The sequence below is a fragment of the Monodon monoceros genome, unplaced genomic scaffold (genome assembly GCF_005190385.1).
Source record: "Monodon monoceros isolate NGI ecotype Baffin Bay Population unplaced genomic scaffold, NGI_Narwhal_1 Super_Scaffold_14, whole genome shotgun sequence".
NCBI lineage: Eukaryota > Metazoa > Chordata > Mammalia > Artiodactyla > Monodontidae > Monodon > Monodon monoceros.
Genome location: NW_021703770.1, coordinates 70485107 through 70512736, shown reverse-complemented (window position 1 = coordinate 70512736; position 27630 = coordinate 70485107). Strand labels below are relative to the sequence as shown.

Here is a 27630-nt window from a genome sequence, read left to right as displayed (position 1 = left end):
GACGGTTAGCATGTCAACATTCTTTACATACGAAAATAAGTTCATGGAAATGTTAAGCAAAAAAAGTAGCATGTAAAATATCAATCGTACATTAATTTAAACTAAGAAAAAATGTAATTTAACAAATAGAAATAGAAATCCAGTAACATGTATTAGTTAGAAAAAGTAGCACCTGTTGCCGTAAAACAAATCCCCGAATCTCATTTTGACTGTGAGATTTTTCATTCATGCAAAGTTGAATATAAATATTCCAGGGAAGCATCAGCTAAGGGACCAGCCTCCTTCCATGCGTGGTTCTACACATCCCCTAGGCCATGGAGCCCTTGGCCAATTCCTTCCTCTGCACTTGGCGGGGAGGCGGGGGAAAAGTGTGAGGGGCCACACAGGAGGTTTTGACCAGTTGGCTTGAAAGACTGAACAGACTCCCACCCACATGGCCACACCCACCTGAGGGCAGGCTGGGAGAAGTGGTCCAGCTGTGTGGCCAGGACACAGAGGAACGCTTTTGTGTCTGCACAGACCTCTCTGCACTTAACAAAATTAGACTATGGTTTTCTTAGGCTCCTTTCTCCTTTCAGTTTTGCTCAAATCTGTGATAATATGTAAGTATCCCTTATTATCTTTATCTATTTAGCTCCTGAGTCCAGATTATGAGAGTTCAGATACACTTACCCAAGTCTATTGGGTTCCGGTGTTCAGATAGGAAGGGTTTTGAGAGTTTGGATTTATTCATTCTGTAAGAAAAGAAAACTGAAATTTACAGTCTCTATCTCATCCCCTATCCTTCATTTCAGGTAATACCTCCTAAATCAACTCAGTATTGCCACCCTACTTTAAAATTTTACAGTAAGATTACACGTCTTGCTAAAAAAACAGTGTGTAACAATTCTTTCTGTGATTCCTAATTCTTAATCTAAATCTTTTTTTTTTAAAGATAAAGCAAAATTTCAAAGATTTTCTTCTAAGTAGCACACAATGATTCTAGGTCTTCTAACCTACATATTAAGGACCAGTGTTGGTTATTTATCAGTGGCATTCAGCAGTGTCAATTCTTGTATAAGTGTTTTGTATTAACATAGATATTTTTATATGATATAAGGATCTGTAAGCATGCCACATTTGGGGAATAAGACAGCTTTATCGTAATCATTTCTAAATCTTTTTTTATTTCCAAGATCACTTTTAACATTATTCTCCAGTTACTATTTAATTTTGACAAAAGTTTCGTAAAGTGTTTTAAAATTTTACAGAGCAAGTCTATTATTATGATCTTAAAAAATATATTTTATGTACTTGCTTGCTGATTTTTCCAAAAGATTTTCACTGTTAACTTATCAAGTTGTATAAAATGTTCCATACAGGCTCTTAACAAATATTTATGTTTAATCTATGTTTAACGTAGAATAGTATTTTCATGTTTACTATATTTAATCTCTGTAATTGTGTGTCTTCCTTTATTTTTCCCAATAAGGTTTTATTGTATTTCTTTAATATATATTTTATGTTAAAAGATAAATCACTATCCATTTATGCAAAGCTATTGTTGCTGTTATTACATAACATGTTGACATTTTATTTTCTGTCTAACTCTATGTCATTAATGTATGTATGAAATTGATTTTTTTTAATTATGCTAAAATCTTGCAACTCTGGTGAAATTTCAGTTTTTGGTTTGATGTCCTTGATTTTCTGTATAATTATACAATTAGTAAATGCTGACCTTCTAAAAAGATATCCAGAGACCTTATTTGAGGCTCTCCTTCAAATAACTTCTTATACAGTATTTTTACAGTTTCAGTAAAATAAACAAAGTTCAATCTATTTCCACTCTTAGTCTTCTAATTAAATGGATTAATTAAAACTGAAACTATTTATAAAGTTAACTGAATTAAAGAAACTATAACAGATTGGAAGTCATGTCTGAGGTAATTAGATTTGGAGTCCGATTTTATAGACATTAAAAGAACAAATTAACAGTAGATTGATACCCTAAGTAAGTATATTAAATGTAACATAATACATTTCATAAATGTACTCTTTGTATATAACACTAAAATTTTACTACAATGGCAAAGAATATTTCTAAAATGAATCCTAAAGGGAGAATTGCAGTTAGTTACTAGATCAGTAACTATTTTGAATGTTATAATATCACCACCTACTGGAGAAATAGGATAGGAAAACTTCTCATTTTGGAAATCCTCATCAATAGCAATATTTATTCAATTTAGACATTCCTAAATTCACATTTTTTTAGGTCTCAAGATCCTAACCTTATTCTTTACACACACGAGGAAATAGACACAGAAGGGCTAAATGGTTCAATGATTTGCCCCAATCACACTACTAATTATACAAAAGATGATGACATGAGACCAATTACATATATATAACTATTCTCCGGGTCTCCTAGCTCTCAGTCCCGTGATCTGAGTTCTATAACTTGCTCTTCCAGCATGACAGGCGCCACGTTCACTGTCAGTGTCCATCACAATAATGGCTAAAACACTCTTGAGGTGAAAGCAAAGTTGGTTTTCCTATCAAACGTATTTATCATAATTTCCTTTTTTTTTACTGACTCATGGAACAATTAAGAGCTAAGTCTCTCTGAAGTTCTTATGTTATCTCCTACAGGTGACAGTTGACTGAATTATTTAGTATGAGCAATCTCATTTCTCCCTTTTATTTTCTCACCTATAATTAAAGAAAGAAAGGAACCAGCACTTCCCATCTCTCAGATCAACAGTTTAAAAAGACTGTTGGAAACCGGGTGGGAAAACAGGCTCCCCCTTAAACTGTGAGAGTGTAAACTGGTGCCAAGGTTTGCTGGTAATTTCAAAGCTCACCCATCCCCCCTCGCGCGTGCCTTCACTTTCCGGGTCAGCTGCAGTCCAAAGGTACCAAATAAACTATCATCAGTTTTCAACTGAAAGCCGTTTTGATTAACATCTCACGCTGCTCCGTCTTATGCAGGAGCCCCAACAATCAACATCGTCTACACCTGACGTCCAACCACCAACAGCACCACAGCTCAATGATTCTCCTTCTGATGCAGTGGCGGAAGGCTGGTAGGAGCCCAATGCTACGTCACTGTGCCTACGGTCACTCACTTCACTTCATCTCGTCATGTCGGCATTTTATCGCCTCACATCATCACAAGAAGAAGGGTGAATACAGGACGATAAGGTATTTTGAGAGAGAAAGACCATATTCGCATAACTTGTATTACATACAGGGCATTGTTATAATTGTTCTATTTTATTAGTAGTTATAAAATAATTTTGTATTGTTATTGTTAATTCTTTACTCTGCCTAATTTATAAACTAAACTTTATCATCAATACGTATGTATAAGATAAAGCATAGTGTATACGGGGTTTGGTACTATCTGTGGTTTCAGACATCCTCTGAGGGTCCTGGAATGTATCCCCTGTGGGTAAGGGGGGACGATTGCACCCATCAAAAATTTAAATCACATAGCTTTTGATGCCATAATTCCACTCCTAGGGATTTATAATGATATTTCTACACAAATAATCACTGCAGCATTATTGGTGATAGCAAAAATGAAATAAATCTGGAAACAATCTAAATGTTATTAATAGGAGACTGACAAAGTTAATTATAGGGCATTGATACAGCTATAACATATGGAACATTGTGCAGCCATTTTTTAAAATAACATAGTTCTATGCATACTTATAAGAAAAGATAACTAGAGATTGGTTCAAGATGGAGGAGTAGAAGGACATGCTCTCACTCCCTCTTTCGAGAACACCAGAATCACAACTAACTGCTGAATGATCATCGACTGGAAGACACAGGAACTCAACAAAAAAGATACCCACATGCAAAGACAAAGGAGAAGCCGCAATGAGACGGTAGGAGGGGCACAATCACAATACAATCAAATACCATAACTGCTGGGTGGGTGACTCACAAACTGGAGAACATTTATACCACAGAAGTCCACCCACTGGAGTGCCGGTTCTGAGCCCCACATAAGGCTTCCGAACCTGGGGGTCGGCAACGGCAGGAGGAATTCCTAGATAATCAGACTTTGAAGGCTAGCGGGATTTGATTGCAGGACTTCGACAGGACTGGGGGAAACAGAGACTCCACTCTTGGAGGGCACACACAAAGTAGTGAAAGGAGCAGTGACCCCAAGGGAGACTGAACCAGACCTACCTGCTAGTGTTGGAGGGTCTCCTGCAAAGGCATGGGGTGGCTGTGCCTCACCATGAGGACAAGGACACTGGCAGCAGAAGTTCTGGGAAGTACTCCTTGGCGTGAGCCCTCCCACAGTCTGCCATTAGCCCCACCAAAGAGCCCGGGTAGGGTCCAATGTTGGGTCACCTCAGGCCAAACAACCAACAGGGAGGGAACCCAGCCCCACCCAACAGCGGACAAGCGGACTAAAGTTTTACTGAGCTCTGCCCACTAGAGCAACAGCCAGCTCTACCCACCACCAGTCCCTCCCATTAATCCTCTTAGATAGCCTCATCCACCAGAAGGCAGACAGCAGAAGCAAGAAGAACTACAATCCTGCAGCCTGTGGAACAAAAACCACATTCACAGAAAGATAGACAAGATGAAAAGGCAGAGGGCTATGCACCAGATGAAGGAACAAGATAAAATCCCAGAAAAACAACCAAATGAAGTGGAGATAGGCAACCTTCCAGAAAAAGAATTCAGAATAATGATAGTGAAGATGATCCAGGACCTCAGAAAAAGAATGGAGGCAAAGATCAAGAAGATGCAAGAAATGTTTAACAAAGACCTAGAAGAATTAAAGAACAAACAAACAGAGATGAACAATACAATAACTGAAATGAAAAATACACTAGAAAGAAACAATAGCAGAATAACTGAGGCAGAAGAATGGATAAGTGACCTGGAAGACAGAATGGTGGAATTCACTGCTGTGGAACAGAAAAAAGAAAAAAGAATGAAAAGAAATGAAGACAGCCTAAGAGACCTCTGGGACAACATTAAATGCAACAACATTTACATTATAGGGGTCCCAGAAGGAGAGGAGAGAGAGAAAGGACCCAAGAAAATATTTGAAGAGATTATAGTTGAAAACTTCCCTAACGTGGGAAAGGAAATAGCCACCCAAGTCCAGGAAGCGCAGAGAGTCCCATACAGGATAAACCCAAGGAGAAACACGCCGAGACACATAGCAATCAAACTGGCAAAAATAAAAGATAAAGAAAAATTATTGAAAGCAGCAAGGGAAAAAAGACAAATAACATACAAGGGAACTCCCATAAGGTTAACAGCTGATTTCTCAGCAGAAACTCTACAAGTCAGAAGGGAGCGGCATGATATACTTAAAGTGATGAAAGGGATGAACCTACAACCAAGATTACTCTACCCATCAAGGACCTCATTCAGATTCAATGGAGAAATCAAAAGCTTTACAGACAAACAAAAGCTAAGAGAATTCAGCACCACCAAACTAGCTCTACAACAAATGCTAAAGGAACTTCTCTAACTGGGAAACACAAGAGAAGAACAGGACCTACAAAAACAAACCCAAAACAATTACGAAAATGGTCATAGGAACATACATATCGATAATTACCTTAAATGTGAATGGATTAAATGCTCCAACCAAAAGACACAGGCTTGCTGAATGGATACAGAAACAAGACCCATGTATATGCTGTATACAAGAGACTCACTTCAGACCTAGGGACACAACCAGACTGAAAGTGAGGGGATGGAAAAAGATATTTCATGCAAATGGAAATCAAAAGAAAGCTGGAGTAGCAATACTCATATCAGATAAAATAGACTTTAAAATAAAGAATGTTAAAAGAGACAAGGAAGGACCCTACATAATGATCAAGGGATCAATCCAAGAAGAAGATATAACAATTATAAATATATACGCACCCAACATACGAGCACCTCAATACATAAGGCAACTGCTAACAGCTATAAAAGAGGAAATTGACAGTAACACAATAATAGTAGGGGGCTTTAACACCTCACTTACACCAATGGACAGATCATCCAAACAGAAAATTAATAAGGAAACACAAGCTTTAAATGACACAATAGACCAGATAGATTTAACTGATATTTATAGGACATTCTATCCAAAACCACAGATTACACTTTCTTCTCAAGTGTGCATGGAACATTCACCAGGATAGATCACATCTTGGGTCACAAATCAAGGCTTAGTAAATTTAAGAAAACTGAAATCATATCAAGCATCATTTCTGACCACACGCTATGAGATTAGAAATCAATTACAGGGAAAAAAATGTAAAAAGCACAAACACATGGAGGCTAAACAATACGTTACTAAATAACCAAGAGATCACTGAAGAAATCAAAGAGGAAATAAAAAATATCTAGAGACAAATGACAATGAAAGCACAACAATCCAAAACCTATGGGATGCAGCAAAAGCAGTTCTAAGAGGGAAGTTTATAGCTATACAAGCCTACCTCAAGAAACAAAAAAAACCTCAAATAAACAATCTAACGTTACACCTAAAGGAACTAGAGAAAGAAGAACAAACAAAACCCAAAGTTAGCAGAAGGAAAGAAATCATAAAGATCAGATCAGAAAAAAATGAAAAAGAAATGAAGGAAACTATAGCAAAGATCAATAAAACTAAAATCTGGTTCTTTGAGAAGATAAACAAAATTGATAAACCATTAGCCAGACTCATCAAGAAAAAAACAGAAGAGACTCAAATCAATAGAATTAGAAATGAAAAAGAAGTAACAACTGATGCTGCAGAAATACAAAAGATCATGAGAGATTACCACAAGCAACTATATGCCAATAAAATGGACAACCTGGAAGAAATGGACCAATTCTTAGAAAGGTATAACCTTCCAAGCCTGAACCAGGAAGAAATAGAAAATATGAACAGACCAATCACAAGTAATGAAATTGAAACTGTGATTAAAAATCTTCCAACAAACAAAAGTCCAGGACGAGATGGCCTCACAGGTGAATTCTATCAAACATTTAGAGAAGAGCTAATACCCATCCTTCTCAAACTCTTCCAAAAAACTGCAGAGGAAGGAAAACTCCCAAACTCATTCTATGAGGTCACCATCACCCTGATACCAAAACCAGCCAAAGATACTACAAAAAAAGAAAATTACAGACCAATATCACTGATGAATATAGATGCAAAAATCCTCAACAAAGTATTAGCAAACAGAATCCAGCAACACATTAAAAGGATCATACACCATGATCAAGTGGGATTTATCCCAGAGATGCAAGGATTCTTCAATATACACAAATCAATCAACGTGATACACCATATTAACAAATTGAAGAATAAAAACCATATGATCATCTCAATAGATGTAGAAAAAGCTTTTGACAAAATTCAACACGCATTTATGATAAAAACTCTCCAGGAAGTGGGCATAGAGGGAACTTACCTCAACATAATAAAGGCCATATACAACAAACCCACAGCAAACATCATTCTCAATGGTGAAAAACTGAAAGCATTTCCTCTAAGATCAGGAACAAGACAAGGATGTCCACTCTCACCACTATTATTCAACATAGTTTTGGAAGTCCTAGCCACGGCAATCAGAGAAGAAAAAGAAATAAAAGGAATACAAATTGGAAAAGAAGAAGTAAAACTGTCACTGTTTGCAGATGACATGATACTATACATAGAAAATCCTAAAGATGCCACCAGAAAACTACTAGAGCTAATCAATGAATTTGGTAAAGTAGCAGGATACAAAATTAATGGACAGAAATCTCTTGCATTCCTATACTAATGATGAAAAATCTGAAACAGAAATTAAGGAAACACTCCCATTTACCATTGCAACAAAAAGAATAAAATACCTAGGAATAAACCTACCTAGGGAGACAAAAGACCTGTATGCAGAAAACTATGACACTGATGAAAGAAATTAAAGATGATACCAACAGGTGGAGAGATATACCACGTTCTTGCATTGGAAGAATCAATATTGTGAAAATGACTATACTACCCAAAGCAATCTACAGATTCAATGCAGTCCCTATCAAATTACCAATGGCATTTTTTACATAACTAGAACAAAAAATCTTAAAATTTAAAAATCTTAAAAAAAACAAAAAAGACCCTGAATAGCCAAAGCATTTTTGAGGGAAAAAAATGGAGCTGGAGGAATCAGACTCCCTGACTTCATTCTATACTACAAAGCTACGGTCATCAAGACAATATGGTACTGGCACAAAAACAGAAATATAGATTAATGGAACAAGATAGAAAGCCCAGAGATAAACCCATGCACCTATGGTCAACTAATCTATGACAAAGGAGGCAAGGATATACAATGGAGAAAAGACAGTCTCTTCAATAAGTGGTGCTGGGAAAACTGGACAGCTACATTTAAAAGAATGAAATTAGAACACTCCCTAACACCATACACAAAAATAAACTCAAAATGGATTAGAGACCTAAATGTAAGACCGGGCACTATAAAACTCTTAGAGGAAAACATAGGAAGAACACTCTTTGACATAAATCACAGCAAGATATTTTTTGATCCACCTCCTAGAGTAATGGAAATAAAAACAAAAATAAACAAATGGGCCCTAATGAAATTTCAAAGCTTTTGCACAGCAAAGGAAACCATAAACAAGACGAAAGACAACCCTCAGAATGGGAGAAAAGATTTGCAAATGAAGCAATGGACAAAAGATTAATCTCCAAAATATATAAACAGCTCATGCAGCTCAATATTAAAAAAACAAATAACTCAATCCAAAAATGGGCAGAAGACCTAAATAGACATTTCTCCAAAGAAGACAGAGAGATGGCCAAGAAGCACATGAAAAGCTAGTCAACATCACTAATTATTAGAGAAATGCAAATCAAAACTACAGTGAGGTATCACCTCACACCAGTTAGAATGGGCATCATCAGGAAATCTACAAACAACAAATGCTGGAGAGGGTGTGGAGAAAAGGGAACCCTCTTGCACTGTTGGTGGGAATGTAAATTGATACAGCCAGTATGGAGAACAGTATGGAGGTTCCTTAAAAAACTAAACATAGAATTACCATATGATCCAGCAATCCCACTACTAGGCATATACCCAGAGAAAACCATAATTCAAAAAGAGACATGCACCCCAATGTTCACTGCAGCACTATTTACAATAGCCAGGACATGGAAGCAACCTAAATGCCCATCGACAGACGAATGGATAAAGAAGGTGTGGTACAGGGCTTCCCTGGTGGCGCAGTGGTTGAGAGTCCGCCTGCCGATGCAGGGGACACGGGTTCGTGCCCCGGTCCGGGAAGATCCCACATGCCGCGGAGCGGCTGGGCCCGTGAGCCGTGGCCGCTGAGCCTGCGCGTCTGGAGCCTGTGCTCCGCAGCGGGAGAGGCCACAACAGTGAGAGGCCCGTGTACCGCAAAAAAAAAAAAAAAAAAGAAGACGTGGTACATATATACAATGGAATATTACTCAGCCATAAAAAGGAACGCAGTTGGGTCACTTGTAGAGACGTGGATGCATCTAGAGACTGTCATACAGAGTGAAGTAAGTCAGAAAGAGAAAAACAAATACCGTATATAACACATGTATGTGGAACATAGAAAATGGTACAGATGAACCGGTTTGCAGGGCAGAAATTGAGACACAGATGTAGAGAACAAACGTATGGACACCAAGGGATGAAGTGGCGGGGGTGGTAGTGGGATAAATTGGGAGATTGGGATTGACATGTATACGCTGACATGTATAAAATGGATGACTAGTAAGAACCTGCTGTATAAAAATTAAATTTTAAAAAAAGATAACTAAATTTTCTGTTTAAAGAAAAAGGGCCAGTTTTTGCATTATATGTGTACTATCATTCCACTTGTGTAAACATGTAGGCTTTTATAAATGTTTACAATACAAAATATATTAACGTATGGTTTTACATAAATATAATTTTATAAATATATATGCTAAATGTATGTTATATATGTATACACATGAACAAATACATGCATTTGCTTATGCATAGAAAGTTCTCAAGCCGATGTGTTACATCTTTTTCAAGTTATGACTCACATAGCAAAAAAACTGTCCTATACGCAGAGACAAACTAGAGAGGATTTAGAAGCATCTATGTGGAAGTTGGTAAAAAAAAAAATCATGATGTCTTCTTTATAGTACAAAATTATTATAAAATCTATACAGTATTTGGAATGACATTAAATGCTAAATTTAAGCTTCCAAAAGTATTTTCAAATATTTAATGTACTTCTAAGTTTTTTCCTGCTAATACAATTTTTTAATACAGGACTTCATACTTGAAATGTCTATATGCAATCCCTGATCAAGACCTTTAAAAATGGTTGAAGCTAATTCTTGATGACCACCATTGATAAAAAACGTATTTGCACTAATATACAGAATTTTTATTGCTTTACAACTATGCACAAATTTTAACATAAATGAAAGTCTGTTTTCAATTTTAATGTCTTTTTCTTTTCTTTCATTGATAAGTGTAATGATAAAATTTCTTTGGTGACATGAATGGATTTCCAACTTAAACATTTCCATAACAAGTATTTCACAATCTAAATCATCTCAAATTTGCAATTGTTAGAGCAATCATCCTCAAAGTGGTTTGGATGCCTCTAAGAGGGCATGTCAGCCCCAGGTAGGCAGAATTATATATGTGGTTTACTGGGTTGAATAATGTTCCCCCAAAATTCATGTCTACCCTGAACCTCAGAATGTGACTTTATTTGGAATAAGGTCTTTGCAGATGTAATTAATGTGAGGTTCAAGATAAGATCATCCTGGATTAGGTGGTCCCACAATCCAGTAAGAGTATCCTTAGAAGAGACAGAAAAGGAGAGGACACAGGGACACAGAGAAGAAGGTGATGTGAGTACAAAGGGAGGGACTGGAGTGATGCATCTACAAGGCAAGGGACAGAGAGGACAGAGGGCCACTGCCGGAGGCTGGGAGAGAGGCGGGGAGTGGATTCTCTCTCAGGGCCGCCAGAAGGAACAACCCTGGGGACACCTTGATTTCTGGGCTCCAGAACCATGAGAATACATTTCTGTGATCGTAAGCCACTCAATTTGCAGTAATTCGTCATGGCAGCCCTGCAACACTGATGTACACGGGTGCCCCCCACTGGGATGCCCCCCACTGGGATGGGACGGCGCCTGGCCAGGCTGCTCCCCAGCTCTCTGTGCTCCGGGGAAGATGGGATGCTGAGAAAAGCAGCCTGGATGACTTAGAGCTGGACTCCGCCCCCCCAGGAGCTGGGGCTGTGGAGAAGAAAGCTCCCTTCCCTCAAGGTGAACCAAGTTTGCAGTTTCAAGATGGAAAGTCCATGGGACTCAGCACCGCCCAGGCCTTAGCCGATTGATCTACGCCCCCAGCAGCAGTTCAGAAAGTGCCCTGTCACAGCACTGTAAATCAGCTCTACTCCAATTTTTTAAATAAATAAATAAGAAAAAAAGGAAAAAAAAAGAAAGAAAGAAAACACCCTGCGAGTGAACCCTTGGAGGACCACCGAGGAAGACAAGGTCCTCCCTTCATACTCCTGTTACAGTGCAGTAAAACATCTTACACTCAGGAATGAAGAAAGCAATCAGACCTTTTCAGAGACACCAGCATCTTCAACAGAGAAAAGTGCGTGAATTTCAAGGAAATGTTAAACACACAGTGAATGTGAAGAAAGGATATATTTGAAAAATACCTTCAAGAGTATCAGTGCATGGCAATCTCAGTCACTTGAAACTGGTCAGACCGTGGGCTCCAAAATGACTTTGTGTGAGAATCTTCCCAAACAAGGAGTAATTAATGAAGAAGTAGAGCAGCTGGTACCTCAGGTGTTGCAGTCAGGTATTCTGAGGAAACAAGAGACTCAGCCTTACTCACTTGATAGACCCCTGTGGGTTAGATGATAAATTCTACATTATAACTGATAGGAAGATGAAGTTATAGGTGTTTAATTCATAATTGTTTCTCCAGAAGATCTTTGAGAATGACAGTTTAATTAAAAGATACTTACACATTTTAAAGGGAAGATATAAACCCGGGGCTTAGAGAAGGGTATCAATTTAGGGCACTCTGTAATATAAGTATAAACTAAGTTCTAAAATGAAATTTTGGTATCTGGGGTAAATTTGCCCTCTCCCCAAATTGACAGTTAAAGAAATGTGGGGGAAATTATGTGTTTAAAAAATAATTTGCACAATTCTGGAAGTCAGTTTTAATACACTGCTTTGTTCTTGTGGTAAAATGTTTTATGTTAAATGTTAAAAAATAGTCCAATCTGGTGAATGTCTAAACCTAAATTGGTCCACAAGTGTCTGCCTTGCTTCTAAGTTTACGACCCTTGTTTCCATTCCTTCACCGCGTTTTTCCATCTGGACGGTCTAGCAGGTAATTAAACTCCTCTGCCCAAAACTGTAGTAGTAGTAGTAGCAGTAATAATAATATACATGGAGACAAAATTGGGGCCACAGCATGAGCCAATAGCCTTCGCCTGCCCACGCGCCCCTGCTCTGCGTATCCTGCATCAGGCCCTTTGGAAACAACTGCTGCAAATTGCACATCAGCAATTCTCTCTCTTTCTTTTACTAAACTCAACTTTATATTCTACATAAAAAATAACCACAGTAATGTATTTAACCTTCTCTTAATGTATACCTTATGTAACACCTGTATCCCTGAGAATTCCACCTTCTTTTGTTCGACAAAGATTGAGAGGAAGCTGGAGCCGGAATCTCAAGTTACAGCTCAAGTCTGTGGGCTGGTGCGCCCTCTGATGGACATTATTCACATTACACGTGCTTTTTTGTTTTGGGGTGTTTTTTGTGCTGTTGTGTTTTTTTAAGGCAGGAGCACTTCATTTGCAGGCCAAGAAACATCTCGTAAAGCCAAGAACAATCAGGAAGTCAACTCAAATGATCCCTGAATGATCCAAAACACACGAATCTTATTTAGCTGTGTTCACCAGAGTTCTTGTCAGGGAACTTGTTTAACAGAGGTGGCTTGATAATAACTTGGAGTGGCAGATAAACTGCAAGGGACTGATCAGCAAGAATTGTTTTTTAAAATGTTTGTTCTGATTGATAAAGGATGGGGAGTTTGCATTTGGGAATTGGAGAGGGAGAAATTGCACCCTCACCCTGGGGACAGGGGAGCATGGTAGAACAGAGGCCACAGAAAATACATGCGAAATAAGGAGAGTTCGCTTTGCGAGATCTAAGATGCTGAGCCCCGACCCGGACCCTCCAAATCTTCAGCAAAGAAGATTGGTCGGCCTCTTGCAGAAAACAGTAAAGAAGCTGAATTCTATGTCCTGGGTGATTTGGGGGGCTGAGGGGGGCAGGAGGCTGAGACACAGACCCAGAGTCTGAAGGCACAGCTGAATGTAGAAACCCAGTGTTCCAGGAGAAGCACCGCGGTCCTTCACTGGAGGGCTGCGTAAATTCATAAAGCTCAAACATCTCTGAGTCAACACTACAGCAGTGGTTGAAAAGAGACAAAAGCAGAGCTATAGGTCAGTGTTTCCCAGCAAGGTAAGCACAGCAAGTAGTAACATGTGCGTAGCTGGCTGACAGAGGTGCAGGGCCTCTGGCCACCCCAGAGCTTGTGTTGTTTCCCAAGAGTTCAGAGGTGTCAGTATCTCAACACCTGTGTGGCCTCCCGAGGGCCCACGGAGGAGGTTCTGCTGTAGGTAGGCTGCATATGGGCTGACGCAGTGCCCAAGACTGGTCAACAGGAGTGACGACCACCCCTAGACAAGGAAGGCCAAGGTCTCAGGCCTGCACCTCGTCCCCCTGGATGTGTCGTCAGGTCATACTGGAATCTAGTCCTTTACTGAACGCTCCCTGGCTAGCCTCCGCAGAGCTGCTAAATTCTGTGCATTTACTCAACTGCTCTATTTTTAGGCACAGGTGAACAGCACTTCACTGCTGCAATTTTGGTGGCTGTTACTCTTTAGTTTTATCCTTGCTCTACCTGGTGATGTTTCCCTGTCTAAATACTTCACTAACAAACAAAGACAGTAACGTATCGCAGAGCTGAGAACCGGGAAGGAAGCGTGAAGGGGGAGATGCCTGTGAAGAGCAGAGCCCGTGCATGAGAGTGATGCTCTGTTCACATAATTCTGAAGCCACTATCTGAGAACAGGTCTAAGTCCTCTTACTGCGATGACAGCGGGAAGACCTCGGTGGCTTTAGACATAAAAAGAACAGCTTTCGGGGAATTGTGTAGTGATTGTCACACCACTGCATTTTCTTAGTTACACTTACTAGTCCACTGTACTGTATCTCTGTTACAATTTCAGAATGAGATGAAAGGGACTGTTTACTCCCAGGACCAGTGCTTTAGAACCAGTGCAGGAAAGCCTTGGGTGCTCCCCTGCTCTTAACTTGTGAATCACACTGAAATAGTCATTCGTGTGATCACAGCTCCAGCTCTCCTGCATCCCCCAAGTCCTGGACAGTCAGGCAGGGCCTCCGGATTCGCTCTGGCCAAGGACACATGAATGGGAGCATCACGTGCCAGGTCCAGTCAAAAGCTTTAAGGCCTGAGCATGATTTTCCAAATGTCCTTCCGCCTGTGTGACAGCAGAGACTGTCCCAGAGGGTGGAGGTGGCATCAGGCTGGGTCTCTGAGCAAAGCTATCATGAGACAGAGACCGTCCCCATTGACTCATTGTCACCCCGTGGTCTGCAAGCATCACTGAGACGTGTGGACACTTTGTCACCAGAGCAGTGCCTTTCCTGACCGATGCGTAACATATGGTAATTGTACATATAGAAGAACCCCCATATCGATGGGTATTTTATCTTACATACAGTCATAAGAACTTAGATTATCTAATACTCAAGATTATAGTAAAATAAAAGGTTGTTACTTCTATAGGTAGATCTAATATTTGTCTTTAAAAGGAACAGCTGGGGAAAAAAAAAAAGAAACAGCTGGTAGATAAAGAGAATACAGCTGACCGTTGAACAACACAGCTTGAACTGCCCAGGACTGAACTTGGACGTGCATTTTTTTCCGTAAATATGTACTACAGTACTACACAATCTACGGTTGGTGCTCAGATTCAGAACCACAGATACAGAGAGCTGACTGCAAACTTCTGGCAGGTTTTCGACTATGCGGAGGGTCGGCGCCCCTAGCCCCCACGTTGTTCAAGCATCAATTATACATATAAACATAAAAAGCAGAGGAGAAGCAATGATATGATCGGGAGTTATTATCAGCGGGCCACCAGCCCCATCTACCACAGTCGTCTCCAAGGTGATCAGTGATGTCATCACGCTGCTCCTGGACCATATGAACCCAAAATCTCCCATCAGCAAAACCCGTAGAGGTGACTTTACTTCTGTATTCTCTTAGGTCAACCACAAACATTTAGATTCCAGAACATATAAATGTCCAGTCATGCTTTTTGGAGATACTTTTTAGAAGATGCTCAACTTTGGGAACAGAAAAGAGACGCAAATCGAACGGCAGAAAAATAGAGGCCTTTACAATAAACCGAAGGAAACAGAACAGACATACACTTAGAGCTTCGATGTGCACCTTCCTGACATTCTTGAGGCGAGCGGAGGGTGAGGTTAAGTCAAGGAGGCTGGCAGCACCTGCTTTGCGTAAAGTCACTGTGGCGTTTAGAAAAACTCTTTTTATGTTTCTACAGAGCTGAAGGCTTCCTGAATACATTTAGTTGAAAAGATTGGATCCTGGGCTAAGAGTAAGTCCGGGAAGTGAATTCACAACTCTGTAGATGGTGAGAGATCCAGAGAGACAAGTCCGGAGGATCTCATGGTACCTGTCTACACAGGAAGGGAAACTGAGGCCCAGGACTGGGGAGACAGCTCTGTGATCTGTAATTTGAAAACTCCCATAAAGAAAAGTCTAACCCCAAATGCCTTAACTAATAAGTTCTACTCAGATTTAAAGAAGAAAAAACCACCAATGTAGGAGAAACTCCTCCATGGAATTAAAAAAAGTGGGAATACTTCTCCATACACTCAGTGAGGTCAGAATAAATTTGATCCTCAAACTTAACAAGGACATTACAAGAAAGAAAAATTATAGGCTAATATCATTCATGAACATAAATGCAAACTTCCCAACAATATTAGCAAACTGAGGTTCCATTTCCAGCAGTGACAGAATAGGTTGTATCAGACTGATCTCCTCCTAATAATAGTTAGAATTTCTGGACACAAGCATGACCAAACACAGGCAGATGTCACAGGCAGATGTCACAGGCCTTAAAAGAGGGGAAGCAGGCTGGGTTGATCTAAATTTACTGACTACTCATCTAACGGCTCCACTAACTGTGCTGCACACAGGAAATGGAGCTCAAGTAGAAAGGGACAGGTTCATCCGGCCAAGGATTCAGAGGTCAGAGTTCGGGGCTGGGAATTAAGAGGAGGAATCCTAGCAAAGCGGTAGCCAAAGGAAGGGGTCCCCAAATCTGTGCAAAACTCCTCTCAAATCCTTGACTGGCTTCTTAACTGTGCAGACCTAAGGCGAGAGTCCAAGAAACAGAGCAGAAAGAAGCAGGAGGTAGAGCCTAAATGACCTGGGCAGAGATTTCAGCATCTTTCTCTTCTTGAGAGAAAGCGTTTGGGGTTCAAGTCATGCCAATTGAGAGGGCACTGATAAATACTTTGGGTTTTCCATTGAGTACCAGAAGAGTCACCATACAATAAAGGGCCACATTTAAAACTAATGGCTATGTCTTAGGACTTGCTGCCTACAACAAAAAACAACACTTTTCAGAGAAAGATGAAAGAATTCAGAGCTCCTATAATGTATCCTTTACAATATTCAATATACAAATAAAAAATATTAGCTATGCAAAGAAGCAAGAAAATGTGACCCGCAATTTCTAAAAAGTTAAAAAGCAGTTATTATAAACAGGCCCTGCAATGACCAGATGTTAGAATCAGCAGTCAGGGATTCTTAAATAAGTAAAAGAAATATGCTAAAGAATCTATAGGAAAAGAGAGATCTGATGGGTGAAGAGGTGAGGAATTTCAGAGAGAAAGGGAAATTCTACAAGTAAACCGACGGAGAGTTCCAGTCCAAGACGGCAACATAGGAGGTTCCTGAATTCACCTCCTCCCACGGACACCTCAAATCTGCAGCTCCACACAGAACAATCCCCTCTGAAAGAAATGCAAAAACTAGCTGGACAACTCCTCCACATCAGGCAAATGAGAAAAAAATCCACATCAAAATGGGTAGGAAAGGTTGAAACTTTCATCAGAAACCCCACCTCCGGTGCAGTGACATACAGTCAGGAGGGAACTCACAACTCCCAGCTTCTCCCTGGGGAGCAAGGGGTTTCGACCCAACATCTAGTGCCCTAGCTTTTAAAACTTCCACCTAAGGGATGGGCCCCCGAAACACCTAGCTCTGAAAGCCAGCAGCGCTTATGGTACAAAGCTAAAGCAAAGAAAGAAAGAGTTGTTAATGGGCTTGTGAGGACACCTCAGGGCTGCCCCCCAGTGCTAAGTGCGGAAGCAGCAGACAGAAATGCCCACCTCCTCGTTTTTACCTAAAAGAGGTCTCTTTGCATTCCTTAAAATCTGCAGCCTGAGGGTCAGGCCCCTAATTTAGCACATGCCTAGGGGCCACCTGCTGCCCCCCATGGAGACTGGGGAGTCTGGTAGGGGCATCTCCAACTCCCTAGGTCTGCCTCCAAGTCACAGTTTCCTCCCTGGAAGGAGCCTGTACGCACATCTGACGCCTGGCTTTTGCAGATGCAACCCAGGAGATGCACCCCTTGATTGTCTGGCTCTGGGGGCCAGTGGGGCTTGCATTTGTAGGACCTATCAGACCGTAGCAAACAAAGAAACAGCTCCTAACTGGCTGTCACCCCAGGGCTCAGTGCAGAGGGAGCAGACAGAAATGCCCATCTCCCAGTCTTTTCCCGGAAAGAGGTCTACTTGCAGACTTTCAATTATAAGATAAGGTCTGAGGAGCTAATGTAAAATATGATGACTGTAGTTGACTGTGTTGCATAACTGAAATTTGAGACTTGAAGTTCTACTCTAAGAGAGTAGAAGTTAACTGTTCTCACCAGAATAAAAGGAAATATGTGAGGTGATGGGTATGTTAAGTAACCAGATGGGGGAATCCTTTCACAAGATTTACATGTATCAAATCATCACACTGTACACTTTAAATCTATTACAATTTTATTTCAATTAAAAGAAAAAGAATTTGTACCATGTCAGTGCAATGAGGGTGAAGAAGAGATATTTTGGAGAAGAAATCAAAAGATTTGGTAAACAATAAACTGTGAGGTTAAAGGAAAAAGAGGAATTAAAAATGACTCTGGGGACTTCCCTGGTGGCACAGCGGTTAAGAATCCACCTGCCAATGCAGGGGACACGGGTTCGAGCCCTGGTCCGGGAAGATCCCACAAGCCACGGAGCAACTAAGCCCGTGCGCCACAACTACTGAGCCTGCGCTCTAGAGCCCGTGAGTCACAACTACTGAGCCTGCGAGCCACAACTACTGAAGCCTGTACTTCTAGAGCCCGTGCTCCACAGCAAGAGAAGCCACCGCAATGAGAAGCCTACGCACCACAACGAAGAGTAGCCCCCGCTTGCTGCAACTAGAGAAAGCCCGCGCACAGCAACAAAGACCCAACGCAGCCAAAAATAAATAAATCAATAAATAAAAAATACTGATTTGTAGCTTATGGTAAATGGTAAGAAACTTTAGAATGAATAAGTTCCATGATTCTCGAACCCCCTCAATCACTCTGAGAATATAAAATAGGAAGAAATGGAGGGGAAGTGAGGTACTTGTGATCATTTCTTTGGAGAAGAATGGGAAGAGGTACTATTGCTTCCATCACAAGCTAAAAAGAGAGGTACTGTCTGTCATGAATGTCACCAATGTCGGTTGATACTTTCATTCAAGTTAAGATGTGAGTAAAACAACACAATATACATAGTAACTCAATGACATGACACGAGCAGCTACTTCCTTCCTGTATCAGTCAGTCATTTTCAAATACTGAAAGAATGCCCCCTTTTTTTCCCTTTTGCTATTCCCAGTATAGCAGCTACAGACACAGCACACTTTTAAGTCTTAACTGCCTTGTAAACATTTTCTCCACCACATTCTTAAATTCAGAGTAGACAATGAACAAAATAATAAATCAAGGTCTTAAGTGTGGCATTTGCCAATTTCTGAGTTGTGAATACTCCCACCATGGTGAATTCCAAGCTACCAACATGTTGTCACTGAAAGTGGAGTTGGGAAGAGGTGTACCATAGCGTGCCATTACATGGTATTTCCACCATGTAGATACAATAGCTGTATAGATAATAATAAAATATATTTAGAATAGGTAATAGATAATAAAATGTATGGCATAAATAATTATAAAATGTATTTAAATAATTTGGAATTGATTTTTAGTATTTATTACATTGGTTTTTAATATGATTTCATTGTAAGTTTATGTAACTTAATTTTTTCTTTTTTTTTTACTTTTTTATTGAAGTATAGTGGATTTACAATATTGTGTTAGTTTCAGGTGTACAGCAAAGTGATTCGGTCATACATATACATATGTATATAGCTATATCCTTTTTTTTTAAAATTCTTTTCCATTGTAGGTTATTACAAGATAGTGAATATAGTTCCCTATGCTATACAGTAAATTCCTGTTATCTATGTATATGGTGGTGTGTATCTGTTAATCCCATACTCCTAATTTATCCTTCCCCCCTTCCCCTCCATTTTTAATAATCGCTGTGTTTAACATCTACCTGTAAAATTCCTGAAAATTTAACCACAGGCTCTCCCGAGCCAGGATAAGCCACGTCCTGCACACCTCTGACTTTAAGTACATTGAAAACACAGCTTTACTGTCCTAGCTGTCATTCTCAAACTGCTAAAATGTGGATTTTCCTCTCTATGAAATTCATAGTAAACTTGGTACAGCAATCTCTTCTCTTAATCCAGTGGACACATTCCAGTCCTAATTTTTTTTTTTTTTTTTTTTTTGCCCATACGCGAGGCTTGTGGGGTCTTAGTTCCCCGGCCAGGGATTGAACCCAGGCCCACGGCAGTGAAAACGCTGAGTCCTAACCACTAGCCCACCAGGGAATCCTAATCTTGATTATCCATAGGAAACGACAGCATTGGTCTCCTGCTTGAAACCGCCAAGTCGCTGGTTTGTCCAGTCTCTTGCCTTCACCCTCCCTCTCTGACTACTCCCTAGGTCTAGTCTGAATGTTCTCCTTTCCCCACTGAGCCCTTCAGTGCTGGTTTTTCTAAGTATTCTCGGTGCTCACATCTTATCACATCTCACACTGCCCCAGGAAGCCTCATCTACCCTATCGCTCATGGGCAGTCATCACCAAACCTATATCTCCAAAGCAAGATTCTCTTACTTCCTAATATCTAGACCCACGTTTGCAATTGCTCTGTGATGTATTTTCCCTCTAGTGTCCCACATAAATTTTGAATTCAAAATGTCATAACACTCTCTTCCATTGTGATTTGATGACTATGTTTAGTGTTATGTTTGGAGTTCTTTCTCTTTGTGTGTGTGTGTGTTTATCTATTGCAGAGTGTTGGTTCCCATGAGGTTTATATACAGCAACCTATAAATATACAGGATTATTTTAAGTTGATGATCTCCTAAATGATCTCTTTTATTATATTTTGTATCTATACCATTTGATGGATGTTCACTAAACCTACTGGGGTAAACATTTCATGATGTATGTAAGTCAAATCATTATGCTGTACCCCTTAAACTTATATAGTGCTGTATGTCAGTTATAGCTCAATAAAACTGGAAGGAAATAAAGCAAAACGAAACCACAAAATGTCCACAACAAACTCGTTTCTGTCTTCTCAGGTCTGCTTCTCCCTTTCAACTGAATAATTTATAGGAGGCGCCATTTGCCAAATCACCTAACCAAAACCCTCAACGTCATCCTGTATTCCTCCTCCTTTCACATATTCCCCATGTAAGACTTCAGCACCAGTTGGCTCTGGTCCTAATATCTCTACCAATTACTGCTTCTCTCTTTACCCACTGTCACTGATAAAACTTTATTCCTGGGAATTCCCTGGCGGTCCACTGGTTAGGGCCTGGTGCTTTCACTGCCACGGGCCTAGGTTCAATCCCTGGCTGGGGAACTAAGATTCCGCAAGCTGCACAGCGAAGGCGGAAAAAAAAAAAAAAAAAAAAAAACCTTAATCCTAATCACCCCACATTGTTGTAATAACCTTCTAATTTTGTAACTCTGATTCATCTTACACACTGATGCCTCTGTTATCTTTCTAAATCACAAACCACTTAATGGCTCCCAATTGCCTTAGACCAGTGGTTCTCAACCTTGGCTGCACAACAGAATTACCTGGGGAGGTTTTTTTCAACTAATTTTATAAATGTGTGATTTACATATAATAAAGTACACCCATTTTAAGTATATAGCTCAATGTGTTTTTAACACATACATACACACACACACAAGTGTGTAATTATCACCATCAATAACAATATAAAACATTTTCATCACTTCAAAAAGTTCCCACATATCCTTTTTCAAATTCCCCAAGCTTATCCTTCCCCCAAAGAGTTGACCCTAAGCAACCCCTGTCAGGAAAGATAAGTTTTGCCTGCTCTAGAATCTCGTATAAATTGAATCGGACAATATTTACTCTTTGACATCCGGCTTCTTTTACCCAAGATAATGTCTTTGAGATTCAGCCATGGTATGTGAATCAGTAATTTCTTCCTTTTTACTGTTGAGTAGTATTCTGTGGTATGAATTTCTCGAAATGTTATCCATTCATTTGTTGATGGACATTTGGTTTGTTTCCAGTTTGGGGCTATTATGAATAAAGCTTCTATGAACATTTGGGTACAAATATTTTTGTAAACATATGTTTTCGTTCCTCTTGGGTCAGTATTTAGGAGTGTTATTGCTGGATCTTATAACTGAATATTTAACTTTAGAAGAAACTGTCTATTTTCCAAAGTAGCTGTACCATTCTCCATTCCCACCAGCATTGTAGGAGAGTTCCAGGCAGAAAGCCAGGACAAACATAGCTCATTTTGCTTGTTTCCCTTCTCTGGCATAGCACAGATCTGTACTGCCTGTACTTCAATGTCTGAAAATAATCGTTTCATATATTTTGTCTAGTTTTTTCATTGTTGGGAGTGGAAGGGCAAATCCAGTACCAGGTACACTGTCATAGCCAGAAGCAAAGTCCACTTGGGGAGCGGCTTATAAAAACATGATGCTTGAGTGCAACCCCATACTAATTAAATCTGAGTTCCTGCAGTGAAAGGATGGCAGGGGAGTTCTAACGTGCATCAGCCTTAAGAATCACTGGCCCGGAGCGTAATATTCAATCTCTTCACTAAGGCAAGACGGTTCAGCATCTGCCCTAAGCCCACATCTCCAGTCTAGATCCAAACCCACACTCTCCAACCCCCAACCATCTTTTGTCATTTCTCCTAAGGTTCTGCCATGCAGTACTTTATCAGGATAAACATGGCATTTCAAACCCATGCCTCTCCCGGTGGTCCCTTTTGGTCCAAAGTTTACCAGGGGTACTTATCCTTCAAGATTCGGCCAAATGCCTTTGGCTTTATGGGTTATAAAGAAAAGCCCGGGATTTCTAGGGCAGAACGTTGTACTCAAAAGAATATCTGGACAACCAACAAATGCGAGGCTTAGGATCTGGTACCGCCATTTACAACAGGGTGAGTTTAGTCGTTATTTGTCGTCTGCTCTCCTCAGGTATAACACGGTAATAACAATACTTACCTGGCAGAGGAACAGACGAGATTACACATACAATCGAACGCACCTAGCATGGTGCACATAGCAGGTGCCAACAGAATACTCCCCTTCACACCCCACATGCCACTCATAACGTTTCCTGCAAAGCTCTACTGCAAATGGCACTTTATTATCTGTTTATACCTCTCCCTCTCCCAATAGATTGTGAGTTTTATAATGACCAGGACTACTTTTTACCTTTGCATCCGGGGGTATAAAAGTGCTTGGGATAAGACAGGAGTTTGAATAAATCTCAGATGAATTTAGAAGTCTCTAGTTCTGATCGCAAAGAAAGTTTACAGGGTTCTTCCTCCTCAACGTCAATTCACGCTTTGGGGGCGACGTACCACCCAGTCCTTGGCAAGGAAATGAGAGAATGTGACCGAGACTGGAAAAGGACGGTGGCACTTTTCATCAGATGAAACATCCAGGGGACGTTTTCACTGTGGGGTTAAAAGAACACGAAAGTCCGTGCTGCCCTCCAGGCCAGCGCCCAGCAGCCTCCGGGTTTACGCAAAGGCTTCTTGGCGGGGAAATTCTGAGCCAACTTCCTTTACGGAAACAAGCGGGACCGCACAGGTGGGCGGGCGCCGGAAGAAGCGCGCACGGGCGCCGGGGGAGGCGGGGACGCGCAGGGACCGCCCCGCCCCGCGGTTGCCAGGCAACCGGCCCCGGAAGTCGCGGGAGACGCTTCGGCGGCGGCGGTGCCGGGAGCGAGTGAAAGATGGCGGAGGGCGGCGGCGCCGGCGGCGAGGAGGGCGAGGAGGGGCCGAGGGCGGTGGGGCCGCGGCCCCCGAGCGCGCGGGACTTGCAGGTGCGGCGAGCGGCGGGGCGGGGGCGCGGCGTCGGGGACGGCGCGGCCGGGGGCGTGTGGAACCGCCCTGGCCGCGGCCGAGCTTCCCCAGACCGGCTCGGGGACCGAACTGTGATTCCGGCGCCGCGGGTCCGCCCCAGGCGGCGCGCCGGGCAGCGGCGTCGGTGGAAACAAGTGTCCGATCCCGGCTGTCAGTGGTGCCCCTGTCTCGTTTTCCCCCTCCACCCCACTTGCAGTTTAAGAAGCAGCTGCTCATGTCGAATGGCGTTTGGGGGGTTAGGGGTCAGTTGAGTGCTTCACCGGTTGATGCTCCGGTCAGACTCACTGCAGAAGAAAGCTCTGCGGTGGCCGTGGGGAAATCGAGTCACAGCGTGGGCTGGTTTGATCTTGTTTGTCTTGGATGCTGTTTGTGGCTCGATTACTTACGTGTAAAAGGGTTCCTTTTTATCAGATAGCTTTTCCCTTTTAAAGGGGTGAACTAAAAAGTATTTCATCCTACGGCTGCGCAGCCTAGGTGTAGCAGCTTACAGTCTAGAAAACATTGCACATAAGAAACAGAAATAAAACTTCGTAATGTTACAGGACATTGACATTAGTTAGCTAAATACCAGCGCACCGAATCTTGCTCCGCCAGATGCATCGCACTACTCATTTTAGAGGTTGTTTTTTTTAACTCTTTGTAAGATCATTGATAAAATTCAAAAAGTGAACATCTGTAGGGAGCTATAATTAAAAATAAATGACATTCAACCTACAAGCCTTGGTAGAAAAGTTCTATTACTTCATGGTTACACCTTCATTCTATTTCTTTCAACAAACATATAATGACCACCTGCCATGTAACATACTGCTAAGCTCGGGAATGCAGAGATAAATAGGACCTCAAATCCACAGTTGGTGCTGGGACACTGTTGAAGGGCATAGAAGTATAAAAGACATTTCTACCTATTTTTTGCAGAAGTAAGATACACATATATTTAACAGAACATTTTGAGATGGAGTATGAATTAGTGCCAAAATAAGTAGGGCATAAAATGACAAATTTGGAGAATGGAGAGATTGGTGTCAGGTTAGGAGATGAACTCAGTGTAGAATAGTTCCAGTGTTCATAGTCAGTTCAGATGCAGTAAACAGAATCAAGGGGCAGGAAGGTCTCATCCACCTCGTATTTTCTGCTGAAGACCGGTATCACTAAGAGGCAGCATGGACTGTCAGGGAAAAAGTGGAGTTTCTGGTCAGAACAACTTCGGTTTGCATCTCGACCCTGACACTTAGTAGTTATGTGAATATCGGAAAAATGTCTTAACCTCTCTGATCCTCATTGTCTTTATCTGTAAACTAGAGGTGATGGTGGTGTCAAGGATGAAATAAAGAAATGTCTATAAATTGTTCAATCCCATGTTATCCTGGATCAGACTTGCTTAGTAAATATTTGGTTCTTTTTCCCTTAAAGGAGAAAAATACTATAATTTTCACTGGTTAGTCCATGCTAATGCTATTAAACTTAAAACTGTGTGACTTAATATCCTTTCTCTAATTTAAATCTATTTTGTCTTTTTATGTGAAAAATGAGAACAGCTTGGTTAATGATCACCTGATACTTGACAAATTTATACTTCATCCACTGGATTAAGATATGATAAATTGTTGGAGATATTGTGGTAGATGTCACCAATTGTGAGAATTCCTTCCCTTCCACCATCAATTAGAAAATAGGGTTTTTTGGGTTTTTTTTTTTTTTCCATCCCCTGTCTACTTCCTGGTAGGTAGTTTCAAGTAGATAACTGATTTTTTATGAATGTGATTTGGAATATCAAATACACTAAGTATTCATAGTGTTTCCCTTAGAATTTAATAAGAATGTGAAGAATTTGCAAAGAAACCTGAAAACAACCAAGTGATGGCATATGAAGAAATAGAGTATCAAAGATTTAAAAGAATTGGATGATGTTGTCTCCCCAGCTGGTTTCTTGGATATTGATTATTTGGGGATTATTTTATTGTTTAATCTAGCCATGTTTATTTTAAGACTTACCCATTTGGTTCAGTTTTCAGTAGATACTCCTTAACTTTCCTGACAACTCGCTCTAAGAGTGTTTCACAGTATAATTGGAAATAGCAAAAGTACCACTAAGTACCTATTTCTTAGCTGCCATGCAGCGTAGGGTTTGTCGGCATCTACATTAGGAGAGATTTCCTCATTCACCACAAGAGGAAAGATGGATCGATCGTCATCTCCCAAACAGCCTCCCAGCGCCGTGAGCCTCTGACTCACAAATTCAGAAATCTCCCATGGATCGCAAACTGAGAGTAGATCTTAGGTCCTTTCCTCCTCCAAAATTGGGAACATTCAGTGGGAAAGTTTGGTATAGGATTGTTAGTGACAGTACTCACCCCCAAAACCTCAGTGTTCGTTAGTGTTTGTGAACATTTTCAGAGCCCTTTGTCTCTTCTCATGCCCCTCAGTCCATCCACACAACGGGGTTAACAGTTAAGGTATTTGATCGTATGCTTCTGTCCCAGGTTTCCTCCAGAATGATATCAAAAGAAAAAGATTTCTGTTTTTATTTCTTTGTTTCCATATAGGTTGGAGTTGAGGAGAATTGGGGCTAATAACTTCAGTACTTCCTAGGGTTCAGAGTGGGCTTTGGATGGGGCAAAGAGGGGAGTTCTATCAGTAAGAAAAGTGTACAGATGTCTGGCACTGTGTTGCACTTGTCACAAGTACCCTCGTCCTGTTGATGTCAGTGTCCCATATCGTTGGTTCTCAATTTTAACATACATCAGAGTCACCTGGAAGGCTTGTTTAAGCACGGACACCAGACCCCACCCCTGATTTTCTAAATCACTTGGTCTAGGTTGGGGTTTGAGCATCTGCAGTTTTCAAGGGTCCCCAGGTGATGCTGATGTTGCTTTTCTAGATTGAAACATCTGTGTTATACCTTCTGGCAGTTGTCCCTCTAAGACTGGGAATTCCAGTACTTTTAATCTTTTGCTATATATTTGATGTTCTCACCCACAATTTCAGGTTCTTTTCTCACATTCTTCACATTTCAAATTCTAGAGAAAAGATTATCAGGGCTTACATACTTCATTCTCTCTGTGTAATTGAAATATCTTCATAATCTAGTTGTTTAGCTCATGGAAGTCTGTCCTGATAATTCACAGTGCATCTTTACTTCACAGTGCACACATTTTTATCTCTTTATTTGACTGAGATTTTGTTGTTGTTTTCTACTGGTTTTAACCAGTGCATCAGTTAATTTCCTCTTCTGATGTGGTGTCATTTGCTATGTCAAATAATATAGATTAACTTTATTTAAAATATTTGCTTATGAACTTATGCCATATGATGCTTCAGGTACATCATGGATCCTGGCATTAATTCCCTCTAAATATCATTCATTTTCCTCTAAGTTAATGATGTACTGGTGATAACTTGGCCCTTTCAGCTAGGTGGACTCCCTGCTATAATGTAATTTTCTCCATATTCCTATTTTGTTAATATATATTCCGCATTCCATGGAGTCAAAAGGCATTGTTTGCATTATTCATTTATTTTATAGAAGAAGATTATTTGATTTACAGGGTTTATTCAAATCATCTTAAAGCAAAAAACAAGGTCCAAAACTATAGCAAATATAATCTCAGTTTTTAAATCTATAACATTATCTGTGTCTCTTTATGATTCATGCTGAGTTGTAGTCTACATAATTCAACAAGAATTTGTTGGGTGCCTGTCATGTGCTATGTTAAAAACAATTTGAGAAACCTAAATTGTAGTAGGGGGGATGAAATAGTAAGAAAAGTACACAAGTGATGACAATGTAATGTTTAATATAAATGTGCTATGAGGATTTGGAAAAGAAATACCACTTTAGTTAAGAAAATTAGAAAAGGCTTCTTGAAGGATGACTGAAATGGCCCTTTGACATACAGATAACATTTTCATTGATGGGAATAGGAATAGCATAAAAGTAATTCATAGAGCAATA

The 27630-nt window shown here is 40.5% G+C and overlaps 1 protein-coding gene across 2 annotated transcripts in view; it reads left to right on the top strand.

The window, feature by feature from the left end:
• Window positions 1–23529: 23529 nt before the first annotated feature.
• Window positions 23530–27630, top strand: part of UBXN2B (UBX domain protein 2B) — a 29041-nt gene continuing 24940 nt past the window's right edge. For both annotated transcript variants that reach the window (XM_029223138.1, XM_029223137.1), the window contains exon 1: window positions 23530–23635. In XM_029223138.1, coding sequence (XP_029078971.1) covers window positions 23546–23635 — 90 coding nt within the window. In that variant the 5' untranslated portion in view covers window positions 23530–23545. The remainder of the gene's footprint in view (window positions 23636–27630) is intronic.